Raw genomic sequence first — 17,284 nt, 5'->3', positions numbered from 1 at the left:
ATAGTTTAATTTATTCTTCTTACGATATTGATTTAAAAATAGATTGCTGAATAAAAACAATTAGGCCAACTGTATATAGACAAAGTTATATAAAAAAACGCATTGGAAGCTATAGAGACGGAGCATCAGCAATTGTTTATTGTCTTTTGTTTTAGTCCCTTCAGTTCTATTATTTAGTTGTTATAATTATACTGCAGTTAGAAGCTGTACAATTGTTAATAATTAACAGAAAATATCCAGATTACATTCGAGCTATTGGTATGATTTTTTACAATAATTTGTTATTCTTTATGATATTATTAATACTAATGACTGTTTTAACTAATAAAATTAGTATTAATACTTTTATAATAATCAATTATAATAGTTTCAAATTTATTATAATTCCTGTTACGTAAATATATAATTTGCATGTTCTATTCTTTTATATTCATCAAAATTGATACATAGAATGTACTATTAGTTTCCCAAATATGTAAGAAAATAGTGTTTGCAACGATAATATATATAGCATATATTTATTAACGAGCTATAAAAAAGTCAAAATTGAGTTGTAACGATTCATATAACAATTGCAACGATAATAGCGTGTGTGAATACACCGATAGAGAAGAGAGAATGTGTTGCTTTAACTTATATGAATATACGGAATGACCAGTGAAAAACTGCAAAACTTTAACGATAGGCAGCGCTATTAGGCGTTAACAAGTTTTTCACTAGGCATTTCGTATACTTACAATTTACAAATTACAAAAAGCAAATACACTCTCAATAATTCACTATCATTGTATTTCGCGCAAGATGCCTATAAAGTAAATTAGTAAAAGACGGTAAGAGAATTTGGTGATACGAAGTTCTACGAAGTATCCGAATTTCGAAGTACCTCTGGAGAGAGTATAAGGCCCTATTTTTGTTTGGAGCGGAGAGTTGTGAGAGAAGGGTGAGGGAAAGAAAGGCTAGCCGCCATGAGTGGCCATTACATGTGTTTATAGACATGTCACATAATGGCATAATGGTATATATATATATATATATATATATATGAGCCATTATGTGCTATCTATAACTATATATATTATATCTATGAACACATGTCATGGCATATAGCCTTCTCCTTCCCCTCACCATTCTGCCACAATGCCGAAAATATCTGCTCTCATTGTTCTCTTCAGGTATACTTCATCTTATTCATATGTACCCCTTCAAAAATTTTAATACACTAATATACATAATTTGACAAAGCTGTTGACAAAAAGCGGCGGCTAAATTGTTATTGGCTTATATTTAAGCGCATGCGCAGATCCGATTTTTATTCAGATTGGAACGTTTGGAATTTATAACAAACACAATTATTCTTTTATTACATTTTGTAAGTAAATTAACTAATACTCTATTAAGTAAAATGCATAACAAAATTAATAAAACATTTGTTTCAAACTAATATAAAGAAAGAAATATTATTTTTTGCCTTATTGAAGGTTTCAATTGCAGTTAATTAATTCCCTATGGCGTTCAATAACTATCTATTTTTCCCATTTTGTGTTATAATAGTTGATAATTAATGGATACGGTATAATTATTGTTTATTCTGAACTATATAGTATAATAACTAAAAATTATTATATTAATAGTGAAGAAGACTAGAAGTTTTCAAATTAAGTGGCGCCATCATTCATCACTACGGTTATAATTCGAAGTTCTAAGTACGAGCGACAGCGAGGGTCGATTTTCTTACAACTTACAACCGTACTGGCGTTTGCGTTACTTTACTCAAGTTTACTGTCCGTAGTCCATCCATCCATCCATACTCCGTACATTATAGAGAACAGATTTTGACGATCTGTCGGATCTGTCAGTGGCTGTCAGCTGACAGACAGCAGGAAGCGTGAAAAGTGTGAAAATGGTATTGATTTTGTAGCTAAAAGTTTTCAGATTATCAGTTAATAAGTTTTTTAATTGAGACAAATACTGATGGAAATTTTCTTTTCAGTCGTTTGGTGAGAAAATTGCATCGCTCATGGCGAGGCCTGGGCAAGATCCGATAGCCAAAGATGATGTGCCTTGGTGGATGAAGTACGGTGGTCGAGCGCTTGGTACTGTAGGGGGTGGAAGTAAGTTGAACAATAAAAGCAAAACTTATGTATGTACATATGCATAGATATAAATATGTTTCGTTTTTCCAAATACCTATTCCATTATCATTATCGGTGAAACTATTGATACTATCAATTTAAATAATTGTTTAAGATATTCCTCATTGACTTTTTTTTGTACATGACAAATGATATATCAAATTATGTTTTTATTCTAGTCGCAATATTCCTTGGAGTATGGAATTGTGTATGGATCTTTTTTGCGCAAATAGATTGTTTAATTGGTGGCATGTGGCAAATGGTAGCAGGCTTTTTAGTAGTGATGGTAGAAGCTCCATGCTGCTGTATGTTTGTTGACTTTGTACAAAACTTAAGTGACTGGGTGGAAAGAAGACCTAATTGGAATAGGGCAGCTGCTTATTGCGCGTAAGTTTTCTGATTATCTAATATGTAAAATCCAATTAATTATATTTATTTTATATTCATATTTACAGAATAGCTATTCCAGCAATCTTTCTATGTCCAGGAATGAGTAGTTACTTTGGCAGTGGCCTAATATTTTTAACAGGTGTGGTATATGGCATGATGGCTGTAGGAAAAAAGTAAGTAGTATAATTTACTTTTACTTAAATTTTCTTTTAATCCTCAAATATGGTTTTTGCAAATCCATGATACAAATAATTATTTGAATATAACAAATAAAAAAAAGAGTAAAATAGCTTAAGTAGTATTTAATCATGAGCTAAGATTGCTTTGAAGTGATAAAGACTCACTACTACCTGTTTTTTATGTTTTATGATAATTGCTTTAAATTACGGGGTATTTGGAAAGTCTATAAGGTTTTAATTATAATATTATTGTTTACATCTTATATGTTCCTGTGTTTATAAATTATAAATTTGGATTATTTTTTATATTTAATCTGAAAATAATAAATCAATTTGCAATTTATGTCTTAAAAAAAGTGTATAAAAGTCATTTCACTAATGCATGGATAAAAATATAATAGAGGAGAAAGACCTGATCAGACAGGGATGGAGCCATCGGGTATAGGTTCCCCACAGGGGACCGTACCTCCTACCTCAGATCATCATGTTACCTTAATGGAAGATCCTGATGTTTGGAAACCTACATAAATCATCAGATATTCATTGCAAGACATCACTAACCAGGCAATAACAAATATAATATTTACATCAATGCTTTTTTGCTTATATGTATGTATGCATCTTTGAGTATATTTGGTACAAAGTGCTTTTGTTTATGAAAATTCTAGCTTCTTATTTTGTTTTTGTTCTTTTCTACAGCTCAGTACAATTTTATTTAATACAAAGCTTTATTCTTAACATCTTTATTTTCAGCAACTTTTAAATTCTAAGAAAATGACAGAATTTATTAAGGTTATAATTTTTTAGTAAATTATATTTTTTATTATATTTGAAATCTGTTTTTTAATTCAGTTAATTTAAAAAAATATGAATTTACAGGGCATCACTGGATGAAATGATAACATCAACAGTTGACCAGCCACTTCCTTCTTCAAATCTGAAGGCAAATCTTGTGGAGAATGAGCAGCCAACAGCATTTAGTATTGTACCAGGCAGCATTGTTTGACTTAACGAGTATTTAAGAAAAATAATATTAATGAGTTTTTCCTAATATAATTGAGTGATGACCTGGTTTGAAGTCAACCAATTTGAATAACCTATTGACAGCCTTTGAACAGTATAACGAAATTTTTAGTGACTTATCAATTACTAGAGTATTTAAAGCTGCTATCAATATGTTGTATTTTGGAAGTAGTTATTGGTTATCTATTTATTCAATATGTATCAAAATGTACTGTTAAATCTCAAAGCAGCCACTTCCAAAATCATTGAACTTTAATGTTTTTAGGCAACAAGTATTTTTGAAGTTTTTAGATAAAATTTTATTTGCTCCTTTTTTAATTAATTTTACACATGTTCATACACACAAATTGTATATATCATATCATCTCTCTGCCCCCTCAGAGCCTGCCTACTTACTCTTCCATGTTATCTTATTCAAATGTTATTCCTTTGCTATGGTAGACTGAAAAAGCTTGCTTGCTTATAGACTATGAAATGGTATTGTGTCAAAATTATTTATTAACATTGTTAAAATATATTGTTAGCTACCAATAATTTTAATAAGGCAGAGAGGCAATATAAAATATTTAATTTATTTGGTACATGAACTATCTTGTTCATATTTGTTTTTACTGTATGTGTATAATGTTCTGTATAATTTAAAAATACAAACATCCAAATGTTTAGTGGTTTCTCCTAGGCAGAATGTGCCAATAGTTATTGCTCATTTCGCTTCTTCATTGTTGCGATTTTTGTCATAATTATTAGTTATTTAATATATGCTTTTCAAGCTATGTAAGCAATTATTCCCGTACCAATATTGTTAAAATTGATTCTGGCTTTTACATTCCTGTCTCTTAGTTATTTATTTATTAAGAGTGTAAGACTATAAGATGTTAAATCTTATGTAATTAGATTTTAATCTCGCTAAATGATTTTGGTATTATGCATTTATGTACGAAATCATTATCAAAACTTAATTTATGACCATCCAATACAATCATTAGTTACAATACAGATTGCCACAGATGATTCTATTGTTTGTTTAGTGTTCATTGTGTAATACTATTCTTACTTTACCATAAAAATATATACATACATATTTAGAACTTATGAAAAATAATTGAAATGTGTAAAGTGATAAACTTAAAATGTAAATAGTCTTATAACAGCGACGTGTACTCGAAAAAATTAATTTTAAAATGATGACAAATTAGTGTATTTTATGAATAACTTTTAGATTATAGTTTCTAGTCCATTAAATGAAGTGAAAACTTGTGTGTGATTGGAAATCCTTGTCATTACTTTAATAGTAAGTTATTATAATTAAAAACTCAAAACACAGTTTCATTCCAAGTTACGAAATAAAGATAAGACTTGTTTAAGAAAAAATTATCTGGTAATATTGCCACATAAATGTATTTGGACAGTACTGTATTAATATTATTAAAAACTGGTATCTTCTTAGAAGATAAAACACTATCCATATCAAAAAAACTATTATTTAACAATGGAAAACGTATAATGAAAATTATATTGAAAATGTTTCTTTACAAAGCAATAAATAGATTAGTATTGCCCATCAATTGAAACAATTTTATTTCTAAAACTAATCCATTTACCGAAAATATTTTATTTTTGACTTATTTTTTAAATTATATGTATTAATTCAAAAGCAGGTAAAAATCAATCAAGTGCATTTATAACCATCAATTAAATTTATTATAAGAAACGAATAGATGATTTCTTTACAAAATTTCAATGCATAACTTTTCAGGGTTTAATTAATAACTGTTGAAAAACCTAAAGTAGATAATATTGTTTCACTTTAAAAGTTCTACAATAAGTTTTTACCATAGTTACTTGATAGTTACAACTGGAAATATAACAATCAGTTTAATTAGTATCTGTAAAATAAGAGTTAATAATTATATGAACTTAATGCATAAATGAACGGTTACACATTGTAGTAAAATATTTCGGAGCTCTTAAATCTATTTAAAAAGTTCATATTTTGAGGATTATTAATTTTCAAATTTTGATGCGTCGGTTACAAATCCTTATTATTATGCAATTATTAATTAATAATAAATATTTGTTGAAATACAATCTGCCATAAATCAGTCTAATTAAGTTTTCTTCTGGTCCTTGGATATTCTTGAATACTTGATTCTTTAATTATTGTTCTATTCAATGCCTTCCAAAGGACCGCATTCTATATTTTTGTATCCACAAGATAACTAGAAACTAGTTAAAATTAAATTGATTAAATTGTAATGCAATTATGGATATTATAATTACCATTTAAAACTATTATCTTTGTAAACAAAAATTATATTAAGTACTGCTCGACTTTTTAATAATGAGAAATCGTAGGTTACTGTTATGAAATGTGATAAATTATTTAGGCTACAATATTATTTCTGGTAAAAAATATATTAAGAAATGGAAACCATTCATGTAAATAAAATTTATTGCTCCGATTCTTCATATCGACTGATATTATAGAATGAAAGCTGAAAAAACGCGTGTTAAACGGTATGGCAATATTTAACGGTCTGATATCTCCAAGTTCAAACTTATGTAGCATTTTAGTAACGTTACCAGCTGTTCGTTGTAGAAAAATAACCATATTTTTGAAGAGAAAAAAAAGTTTTTATAAAAATTCCTTTGGTAATATAATATTTTCTTTTCGTTTTTTTCTCAAAAATTTGACCGTTTTACTAGAAACATCAATTCGCAAAATCACTGAACTACTATAATAAGCATGAAATTAGTATACAAATAATGCCGCATCGTTGACAAACGTTTTAACTCTTTAATATCAGTATAAGGAATTCCATTAAGGGATGGTTTCACCAACCCATATATTTAGTTTGATTCTGGTTTAAGAGCTATAATGCATGTTATTTTAAACTGTACCACTTTAACCAGATTTAATCTAACAACATATTGATCAAACTAGTCCTAAGCTCAAATGTAACATAATTATGTTGACAACAATTAATAAAAACAATTTTTCATTGTACACTATTATCTTAGTTGTATACACAAAACTTTTACTAGGTTTGTCTTATTGTTTCCAAATTATTCATATTATTGCACTCAAAATAATAGTCAATTTTTTTTAATTTATAAGTAGAAATATAATACTTAATGAGTAATTGTGTGTATACATTGTACAGAACGTTTTTCTAATGGCGGAACATAGCATTCGAATTAATTGACTATGGCACTTTTTATGATATTTTAAAAGTGTAAATTTGCTACTAATTTCGTTCAATAGCCTTCATTGTTCATATTATAAATATCCCAGAAAAACAAGCTTCGATTGTAAAAAAAAGGATACTTGCCGTCGAGACACTACTGTGTCTCTTAATCTTTTTCTATTAACTATACATGATCACTTCGTTTAATACTGAATTGAATGAAATATAAAATAACGAAATACCATAGTCAAATAATATGAAGTCACTTACTATATTTCGCAGTTAGAAAAAAAAACACCGTATATATATAATTACAAAATATCAATAATAGACAGCTAAACCAATATCGTTGCTATATGTACAGTTAATCAACAGCTATGTCATTTGCATATAAGCTTTACATATGGAGCACATATATACATATATAATTAATAATTGTTCTCAAAGCTCATTATAATAGTTTTACATGTATTTTTAATAGACAGCCTTCGGTTAACTTAAAGCATATCTAAATTATAACTTCATTTTTGTATTAATTTTAACTCATATAAAGGAAAATACAATGTAACTAAATATCTAGAACGTTATTGCGGTAATAAACTTTGAAAATTTTTATAATTAAACTATAAACAAAATTATTTGCTTTGTTTGTTTGAAGGGTATTAAAATCATTATTAATTTACATATATATATATATATATAACATACTCCATATTTTATCAAATTAAAATAAATATATATTATATATATGAAACCCATTGTACCACTTTTTAATTAAAATGTTGAACATAAAGGACATTGCACAAAGAAAAATGTAAGAAATAGAATGTTAAACATAAGAATATCATTTCTCAAATTTGTAAAACGAATTATCTACAACCAATAATATTCTTGTATAATATTATGTTTCTAATAGTTTTCATTATATAGAATTCTTAAGACGATAAAACTTATAGTTCAATTTGAAGAGAAACAATAAAAATATGTAAATATGTTTTACAAAATTCCCGCAGTACAGTATAATTATTTGTATGAACTACAGTTTTACATGCGAGATAATTTATACAATCATCTTTTGATTTTCTTGTGTCTACTTTTTAATTAAAAAAAAAACAGGCACAATTTTTTTTATTACCTATTATATTTACATGACTTTTAATTTAAAAAAGTATTTATGTTATATTCGCTAAGAATATATGAATTCTCACAGCAGCCCTTAATAAATGTATTTATTTTAAAAATATTGCGAATTGCAAAAATGTCAAAATTTTGGTATTTTACAATATAAATTTAATTTCTTACACCATCTTTCAGAAATTAAGCATTTCAAATTATCATTACAAATTAAAAGTCCAGGTTCCTTTGGCAGACTGAATGTATTTCACAGAACTCACAAAGTTTTTAGTATCAGAATTTTGTGACTGTTGCAAGCAATCTTTGTGACTATTAGAGTTGCAATGTTTACCGGTTTTATTTTCGTCGTAAGAAATACTATCGCTACTAGCAGCGACTTTCTGAACAACATTCTGTGTTTTATTGGTATATGTGTTAGAACTGTTATCGCATATAGGTTCTTTAAATTTATCTGCAGAATGACAGCTTCTTATATAAGTAAAACTTTGTTCGCTAAAATTCTTCCTCGACTTTTGTGAATGAGATGCTTCGGGTCTGTCTAAATTTTCACATTCAATTGAACTGTTTGCAGTGTGATGTGATTGATTATGAAAATTGGATTTGCTTTTCAGGTGGGTGTTAGTCATGGTAGAATCAAGTGAGTCTGAAAACTCGGAGCTTGGTGCAGGTGATAAATTAGAAAGGTAAATGGGCACCGTCCCCTGGGAGCTTTGAGGACGGCGTCAGAAACATCATTCTTCCAATTCATCCATTCGATTCCTGACAGCCATTTCTACTACTTCAAGGCTGGGGTAATCCAATTCTTTTACCAAACATAAAACAGCAGATAAAATGTTCGAATTCTAAAATTAAATTGGCAATTAGAACAGCATGTTTAATAGTCACTAATATTTGAAAGCGATAATTATTAAACAATACTAACCCTTGTTACTGGACGTCTATGATAATGAAATTGCGATCTGCATTTGTCTTTACCAGAATGTTTCACCCAACCAGGAATTTGAGTATCTTCCTATAAAATTTATATATTAAAATTCAATTTGAATGTCTTCGCATTAAAGTCATATAAAAGTTAGAAAATAAAAAGGATTAAAGCGTGCAAAAAGTGCTTAGTGAATAATTGGATTCACGTGAAAAATGCAATAATTCTTTCTTCTGACCCTATCATTTTGATGTAAAGATGCTCGTCTTGAGTGCAAAGGTGTTTGTGCATCACTGTACTCTAACTGCCTTCTATCTTCAAATTCATAATTTTGTCTATCCACACGTCTTTCATCAAGAGATTCATTTAAAGGGTATTGTGCACGTGGTGAAATAAGGGCATATTGTCGTTGTGCTGTTTCATTTCCACCATATTCAATATATCTTCGATCTTCATAGTCCCCATTATGCCTTGAAGCTAATTGTCTATCATCATAATCCTAAAATTTAGTGTATGATTAACATTTTACAGATGTCATTTTTACAGCTTATAAAATTATGTAGTTAGTAATAAAGCAAGAATATAAAAAAAATAATAGCTACAATAGTGGTAATTATTGAAAAAAAGCATGTTATTTGATACTGATGAATAAAGCTGATGAATACAAGTAGTTTATTGTGTGTACCTTTCTTAAGTCTAGATTGTTAGGACCTACTGCATCGCAATTATTTCGAACATCTGTAAATGTTGACTCAGGTTTGCTTTGATTCTTTAGTTGCCCATTGAACAGCTATTAGTTAAAAGTAAGGATTTTACTATTATTTATGTGAACATATGTTAAGGTGTTAACTATTCAAAGTTGAATATATATTCATACTAATAGAACTGTGTTATGGTCGATACTACTTATTATAATTAGAATTCATTAGCTTTAGCCTAGTTATGTCACTTACTTCATATGCATATTGACTGTTTTGTGAATAACAATGAGGAGAAGATTCACCGTAGTTGGCATTTGTTTTATCTGGATCAGGATATTCTTCTTGGACTGGAGCATCTTCCAAACTTCTCTAAAATTATGTAAAGAAATATTAAATAAGAATCAACAAATAAATTAGTTCAAGCGATTAATTCACATTAGTACATACAAAAGTATTTGTAATTAACACAAAGCAAGTTAGTTTACCTGGTCACTAGAAGAGCTATATCTTCTCTGCTGCTCCAATTCTGGCTCATCTACATATTCAGTAGGGATATCCTAATTATGTCAATGATTTTAGTATTATGATAACAGTTAGTTACATAAAATTTTATTTATGTAAACAATGAAAAAAGCATTTTTTTAAATTTAGTAAAAGCTAATTTATATTTAATATATCTACAGTAATAAATATTTAACAGTGAAATATTACCTCTGGACTAGCTAGATTTAACTGATTAGGAGAAGCATCCATGTCAAGAGGATGAATAAGAATACGCCCTCTTGCCAATGCAGTTTGTACTTCTTCAGGGGTCACTTTTTTGTCATCAAGTTTCTCAAGATTTGGTAAAGCTCTTATTACTGCTAATCGATACCTTATAGTGTAACGAAATTTGCGTTATCTCGGATATTGCTATACCAAAATGTTTTTTAAACAAATAAGATATCTATACCTACCCCTCTTTTTCTGCGCAAGGATTTTCTCCTAGCCATAAATTTCTTAAATTGGGTAGTCCTTGTAAATAGCATACTTCATTTAGATCCTTAATATTGTTTTTCCTTACAAATAAATCTTGCAGACAAAGACAATGTTGAAAATCTGCAAGTGTCTCTATGTTGTTTACACTAAAATAACAATTACTAAGTACCTGTTACATTTTTCTTATAAATAAGTTAATTTTAAAGATTATTTTACTAATTTGACTATTTAATCAAAGAAGAATAACATTATATTAGGAGATGTTATGTCATATCAGATATAGTGAGTGGGTAAAACAGCTTCTGATAATGTGGGTGTCAAGTATGACCATGAGTTCAGCATAAACATATCCATAAAAGGAAAAGCATTATAGTTACAGTCCAAGCAAAAAGCTTGTCAACATCAGTATTAACTTAACACTGACAAATTTTACTTGCAGAAATAGCTTTATAATATTGGTTATATACCTGAATGACAGTAATTCCACATTTTTCATTTTACGTAAGATGCTAACATCCGTTAATTCTGTTCCCCTGTAATAAAGAAAACAATAAATTTCTTGTTTTAAGTAAACATATTCACAATAAATATATTACAATCACGGGTTATACAAATGATAATTTAACCCTCTTATCTTTGCTTTGAAAAACCCCTATTATTTATACTGCTTCTAATTGCTTCTAATTTTGTTTTTATAAAACAAATGATGATGAATACAAAACTAAACAGCATTGAACGTACCAGCAATTAAGTTTCTTTACAGTAGAAAAATCGGACATTCGTGTACGAGCCACAACCATCTCTTCAGTCAACTTCACCATAATGTCATTCGTTTAAAAAACTGTGTACACGTTGAAATTAAAATGATAAACTATCGAGATTTTGTAGGAAAGAGCATTTTTATTCTTATCACAGAAAATTTATTATAAGATTCTTTAAAACCTCAAAATCTGATTCGGAGCAACTAACATAGTGCCGTTTTAGTTTATTACGCTCATTCATGCTCCACTTGACACTCAACCAACACCAACTACCGTGAACTACCAAGCCACACCAAACTGACCAAGCTCGACACTACTCACTGCTGACCACTTCTGACTAGTGAATAGTGACCACCGTGACCACTAGCGAGTGAGTCTAGTGAGTAGTCCACAACCACAGTCTCACCATCACAGTCACCACACTCCCTTCATTTCTCACGTCGGCGATAAACAATGCTGGATTACTGGATCCGTATTAGATTAATTGCTTACTAGATTGAGAATGGTGAAATGGTGATTGGATATATGCATTATTATAACCAATCAGCATTCAGCATTCTAAATCCAGAAGAAGCAATCCAGAACTGATTCAACATCGTGTGCTGTCGACCTTGGCTTTAAAGCCACCTTCAGCTGGTTCCGTCACACCTACATATATGTATGTTTTTAATTGCACGAAGCGAAAATAGAAAATAAATATGAAATTTGGTGGAGAAAGTACCGAGTGAAGTTAGTTGAAAGGTCACGAATCAATTTTGCACAGGTACAGATGGTGTGGGGCGGGCCACAGCCACTGTATAGGACTGCATATAGGTAGGTTGTTTGTTGTAGAGCAAGAGCGGCAAGAGAGCAATGATGATAGACGGACTAGACAGCAGGAATTCGTTACTCCCACTCATTTCGATTTCCATTACCTGTGCTACTGTGTGCTACACAGGAATAATAGTCAGAGTAGGGGGTGGTGTATTTTCGTTATTACTGATGTAGGGTAGTAGTAAATAGCATGGTTTCTTTATGCATTACTAATGTTATAAATACATTTTGCATTAATATCACTCTATTGAAAAATTAAGTTGAAAATAAGATTCATAGAAAGGAATACAAAATTAAAATTATTTTTACATATATATGTAAGCTGGTATTATTTATTATCAATAATACTTTCTCAAAAATATATTGAGCATAAATTATACAGTATATATAGTTAATTTTTAACTATATAACAGTTCCAAATGGGAGATATGAATTATTGCATTTACAGTATTATATTTAATAATAAATATACTTGGTGCAACTTTAATTGTTAATTTTTAATATTGTCTATGCTCTGGTATATGTTTGTATGTATTCTCTCTCTCTCTCTCAAGAATATAAAAAAGTATATAAGCACTACCGACAAAAGGTTTAAAAATACATATATACATAGACACTACATTTATAACAAGTCGTTTAACAATTTTTAAACAAACACATTTTTATCTATTTATTAAATAGTATTGTTAAATATATATATATATATATATATATATATATATAAACCGTTTTCTTCACAAAATACATATGTATAATATTGTAGTCTTTTTATAGTTTGTTTTAGAATATTGTATAAATTTATATATTAATATGAAGATTGTTTAAGAAAAACAGCAAAATCGCAATTATGATCAATCTTCATTAAATAATGTAATCTTAAATGTCTTTTTTGAAGAATTAGGATCTAAAAATTTAAGTGATTTGTCATTTAGGCATTAAAAACTTTTTAAATAAACGTACTTTTTGTAGTACCAATAATACTTGCCGTCGAGACGCTATCACGTCTCTTGATTTACTGGAATCATTGAAAATAACTGAGATTAAAATATAATTGCTAATGATTATAAAATTCTCAGTCTTTGTTCAACATGATTTTTAAATTTGATAATTAACTTCATCAATATTTTGTTTATAAAATACTTATTTTCTAAGCAGATATACTTTTATACTTTTGAGTAAAAGAAAACTGGACGGTTACATAAAAATACTTGTAAATTAACTGATTAATGGTATTTCTATTTTTAATTAAAATATCTTCCTAAGCTATTTATAGTTTTATAAATAAGTATATATTTTTAAAAACTAATATTTTGTTTGGAAAGACAAATTACAGCTTCTATATTTGTGTAAATGACTCACAAATGAGCAATATTAGAATTTATGTTTTTACTAAATGATTTTTATATTAAAAATATATAGAAAAATATAAATCAACGGATTGCACATTAAAGTAACATTAATATATTACATAGAAAGAAAGATTACTTAAGATAAAATTAATTAGAATGATAAAAATAACCATATGTATTCCTCTTTAATTACTTGCAAACATTAAATTGTGTGTGTGTGTGTGTGTGTGCGCGCTTCAAAATAAATATTATAAGGTAAGATCTTATCAGAATATAAGAATTGCCTGTGTAACTTGCGTTAAAAAAATACTATCTTTGGTTTTTAATGCTCGCTTCGGAAATATTCAAAATATTGATGTTAAGTTTACTTAAGAGACTTGACTATTTTTGCTTCGACTCTTTAATAGAGAAGCATCAGTAAGAGAATATGTTCCTGGCTCAAATATTGGAGGATATTCTAAACCTGGATAGTCAGGTGGCGGTGATGTTGGAGGAGAAATATACGGTAATGTTGGCGGTGATAAAGAGTTTCGTCCAGTAGAGGTATATCCTTTCTGACAATTTAAGTGTCCTGAGTTACACTAAAAAACATTTAATCCATTAATTGTGTTATAAACGATTAGTAAAGCGTTATATCTTTTGTGACATACTGTTGATGTGCTTGGTGCATTTGAAGTAGAGGGATCGAGACTCCAGTCGCTAACTGAGCTTACTGAACTAAAGCTTTGACTTAAAGCTTGAGATTGACTGTTCGCGCTAAATGAGCTCAAAGATCTACTCATTCCACTATCACTAGGACTCTGAATTTCGGAGCGAGTTGAAAATCGTTGTTGAACTTGCTGCGATCCTTTATCTCTAAAAAAGGCTCTGTGTAATCTTGGAGAGCCTAATAAATTCAAAACAATTATATTTTGTAAGTTTATTATCATCGATATGTGGTACGCGAATAATGTTTTAATAATTTATATTACCTAATAACGTCTTTTGAGAATCTTTCGGCAAATCTAATGTTGATGGTTTTTGTTGTGATTTTGATCCAAATAAATTTTTTAAACGATTAGCTTTCTGCACTTGATCGTTTTTATCTAGATGCATTTCAAATGCTGCTCGCATTCGGTCTTGTTCGAAAGGTGATGTTGGAATTGGTGGAGGTTGATATTGTGCGACATGTTTTAAACCTTTTTTATCGTGGTTATTGTTTTTCTTATCAGTACGCCTTAGAGCATCTATCCAGTTTTTATCAGAATTTGTAACATTCTCCTTCCGGCGATTTGTTAAATTAAAACTTCCTTTACGACTTATGGAAACTTCTTTCTTAATGTGATGTAGCGTTTCAGACGTCGTGTGGCATGCAAGATCACCACTCGAGCCACAGTACCCTGAAATTAAATATAAGACAAATTAAATTAATTTTTCAGAATTCATTTGACAAGCACTAATCAAATTAAATATAGGTTCGTTTATACCGTCATGACGAATTAGTCTTCTTTGTAAAGGTTCAAGATCATTAAATAAATATCTGTCATTTGCTTGGCTATAGTCAGCAGGTTTAAAGTTATGCGTGTTATTTAACGAGTGTACATTATGACCATGATGCTCATATGGAGATTCGTTATTGTAATCTGGTGTTTCTAGCTTTGTTGTGTTTATAGATAACATGTGTTTCTTATTATTCTGCTTTGATGTAGGTACATTGGAATTTTCTGAAGAACGACGTTTTTGATTGTAATTAGATTCCCATGATTTTTTTTTTATAAAATTACCACATCTGGTTAATGATTTCTCACTTCCAGCTTCATCCCTGGCTTCAATTCGCGTTCCGTAAAGCTCGAAATTTGATGCGTTTGATGAATGTAAAGTTTCTGAAACTTTTGAGTGACCATAGTAAACATTGTTACTTGATGATGGCATTTCTTCTATATTTTTAATGGGGCCATAAATAATACTGCTGTTTAGCTGTTCATTTAAAACTGCAGTTTCATTAAAATTTTTATGTTGAATATGTACATGATCATTAGTAAGTGGCGTCATATGTGATGATGTAGACAAATTATATGCTAATCTTCTTTGTTCGTCGTCTTGTTGTGACAACATAAATTCTTCTAATGTAATAAAACCATGAAGATCTTCTGGTCTTCGACCACGGCTATTTAGACATCTAGCAACACAAAACCAAAATAATAATTTTTTTGCTACATAATATATAAAAGAAAAATATAATTTAATGTTAATACGAACGAAGCTACGTTATTATAACTCATATTATTTACATAGCACTTACCTAATAAACAGATAAGTTTTATTGTACCCAATCTATCATGCAGGAAGGTTCATTTGAGCTTGCTATAAGTGTTAATACCAAATCTCAAAACATGCATATTTATAAGGGATCTCATGGAAACCTTATGGTAAATTGGTTTCGTTCCAGTGTTTTGAAATTTTACAAAAAGGTAGCTGTTAGCACGTAGATTAAAAGTTGGAATTAACATGAATCTCTAAAAGTTTCAAATTTTTATTTACAGACATCTAAAGCAGTAGATTTTTTGCATATTCTGAAATTAAGTAATGCGGTTTCTCTTAGGTAGGTGAAGATTTGCAAATAAATGAGTAAGTATAAAAGTTTTATGCGTTTGATTATCTCGAGAACTATACTTTTTAGGAAAAGGGCATTAATTTTATTTTTAATACTTTTAAAAATCTATTAAACGGTATTGGTTGAAATTTGAGAAGCAAATTGAAGAAAATATGAAAGTTATCTTAAGTTTTTGAAAAGAGATATCTTATTTTTTACCGCACATTCTTGTAACTTATCTCAAGAGATTTCCAATATACTATATTGATTTATCATTTCACCCTGCCATTCATAAGATATTTCAATACGAAGTACTTTGAAAATATACCTTTTAAAATGTTTATAGATCAGAAGTTTGAATCTTTACAGCTTTATGTCTATTGATACTTAATTTACGCACTGAGAGTTACGTTTTTGCAAAGTTTGAGAACATTTTGGCAAAGTTATTTTTCTTAAGATTTCCAAGGGGTCCTTTAAAAGCGTATATTTTACAATAACAATTTTGCTGATAAAGAATTACTAGATAAATAATGATTATTGTTAAACATAATTAAGTTTATAAGAGTGATGAATATAATGGCATAACACACCTATCAGTTGTGTGTCGGTAATCGCCCATTGTTTGATTAGTACTTAACATGTCTGTTGCACTTTGGGATGCACTCAAACCATAAAAAGTACTTCCAGCAATTGTTCTTTGCAAATCTGGAGAATGTGGTATATCCGTCTTTCTATAAAATATATAATGACAAAAAACATTATTTTATTATTAAATATATTTATATAAATATTGATGAACTAACTTATTTGGTGTTGATGTTGGTACCACTCTTCTGTAACTTCTAAACTGAGCTGTTGGAACAGGTACATTTTGATTGCGGGCTCCAAGAAATCTTAAATATTTCCTGTCCAAACTCGCACCAGACATTTCATGATCTTTAAACCCTGTTTCCTTGCGCACAGATTTTTTTAGGGAACCAAATGATTTTTCCATAGGCACTTTATAATCCACAGAATGTAAACCCTTTATTTTCGTTTTACTCTCTCCATCACTTTCGTCTGTCTCGCTAAATAATCCACTGTTACGGCTATGCGAATCCGCCCCTAGGGTAGCTTTACTAATAGCATCCAACCAAATTATT

The 17,284-nt window shown here is 29.2% G+C and overlaps 3 protein-coding genes across 9 annotated transcripts; 1 reads left to right on the top strand and 2 right to left on the bottom strand.

The window, feature by feature from the left end:
- The first annotated feature begins 1,688 nt into the window (after positions 1–1,688).
- LOC136785129 (calcium channel flower-like) lies at positions 1,689–5,275 on the top strand. 3 transcript variants are annotated; one of them, XR_010824554.1, is made up of 6 exons: positions 1,691–1,903; positions 1,991–2,111; positions 2,312–2,519; positions 2,588–2,695; positions 3,103–3,310; positions 3,581–3,713. XR_010824554.1 is itself a non-coding variant. In XM_066746156.1 (6 exons), the coding sequence occupies exons 1-5, from the start codon at positions 1,901–1,903 to the stop codon at positions 3,227–3,229; spliced, it is 567 nt and encodes a 188-aa protein (XP_066602253.1). In that variant the 5' UTR covers positions 1,692–1,900; the 3' UTR covers positions 3,230–3,265; positions 3,581–3,718. The 3 variants fall into 3 exon arrangements, 2 of the variants coding, with proteins under 2 accessions (XP_066602255.1, XP_066602253.1); XM_066746156.1 differs by having other exon boundaries at positions 1,692–1,903; positions 3,103–3,265; positions 3,581–3,718; XM_066746158.1 differs by lacking the exon at positions 3,103–3,310 and having other exon boundaries at positions 1,689–1,903; positions 3,581–5,275.
- A 206-nt stretch (positions 5,276–5,481) lies between these two features.
- Positions 5,482–12,490, bottom strand: LOC136785127 (cilia- and flagella-associated protein 410-like). Of its 5 annotated transcripts, XM_066746151.1 has the most exons (10): positions 11,389–11,924; positions 11,115–11,180; positions 10,626–10,793; positions 10,381–10,543; positions 10,155–10,226; positions 9,922–10,038; positions 9,654–9,758; positions 9,207–9,467; positions 8,969–9,058; positions 5,482–8,888 (listed from the first exon to the last, which is right to left on the bottom strand). In XM_066746151.1, the coding sequence occupies exons 1-10, from the start codon at positions 11,466–11,468 to the stop codon at positions 8,778–8,780; spliced, it is 1,233 nt and encodes a 410-aa protein (XP_066602248.1). In that variant the 5' UTR covers positions 11,469–11,924; the 3' UTR covers positions 5,482–8,777. The 5 variants fall into 5 exon arrangements, with proteins under 5 accessions (XP_066602248.1, XP_066602249.1, XP_066602252.1 ...); XM_066746152.1 differs by lacking the exon at positions 10,155–10,226 and having other exon boundaries at positions 11,389–11,927; XM_066746155.1 differs by lacking the exon at positions 9,207–9,467 and having other exon boundaries at positions 11,389–11,926.
- Positions 12,491–12,568: 78 nt separating this feature from the next.
- On the bottom strand, positions 12,569–17,280 carry LOC136785133 (uncharacterized; the record flags this gene model as incomplete). Its single annotated transcript, XM_066746167.1, has 6 exons — positions 12,569–14,151; positions 14,221–14,456; positions 14,542–14,949; positions 15,037–15,728; positions 16,733–16,873; positions 16,946–17,280. Coding segments are annotated over 6 exons (2,025 nt in total), but the record flags the coding sequence as incomplete, so codon positions are not given.
- Positions 17,281–17,284: the final 4 nt, after the last annotated feature.

The sequence above is a fragment of the Prorops nasuta genome, unplaced genomic scaffold (genome assembly GCF_024137725.1).
Source record: "Prorops nasuta isolate Cenicafe-Biocafe unplaced genomic scaffold, Cenicafe_Pnas_1.2 PNAS00167, whole genome shotgun sequence".
NCBI classification, from domain to species: Eukaryota; Metazoa; Arthropoda; class Insecta; order Hymenoptera; family Bethylidae; genus Prorops; species Prorops nasuta.
This window is presented reverse-complemented; position numbering and strand designations above follow the sequence as displayed.

Excerpts from the sequence above, each read along its gene's own strand:
- LOC136785127 (XM_066746151.1), bottom strand. The coding sequence starts at position 11,468 with ATGGTGAAGTTGACTGAAGAGATGGTTGTGGCTCGTACACGAATGTCC. Across the intron at positions 10,227-10,380 it reads TAAATCTAGCTAGTCCAGAG|GATATCCCTACTGAATATGT; the intron begins GTAATATTTCAC and ends TGACATAATTAG. Across the intron at positions 10,039-10,154 it reads ATAGCTCTTCTAGTGACCAG|AGAAGTTTGGAAGATGCTCC; the intron begins GTAAACTAACTT and ends ACATAATTTTAG.
- LOC136785129 (XM_066746158.1), top strand. Across the intron at positions 2,520-2,587 it reads AGGGCAGCTGCTTATTGCGC|AATAGCTATTCCAGCAATCT; the intron begins GTAAGTTTTCTG and ends TCATATTTACAG. Across the intron at positions 2,696-3,580 it reads ATGATGGCTGTAGGAAAAAA|GGCATCACTGGATGAAATGA; the intron begins GTAAGTAGTATA and ends ATGAATTTACAG.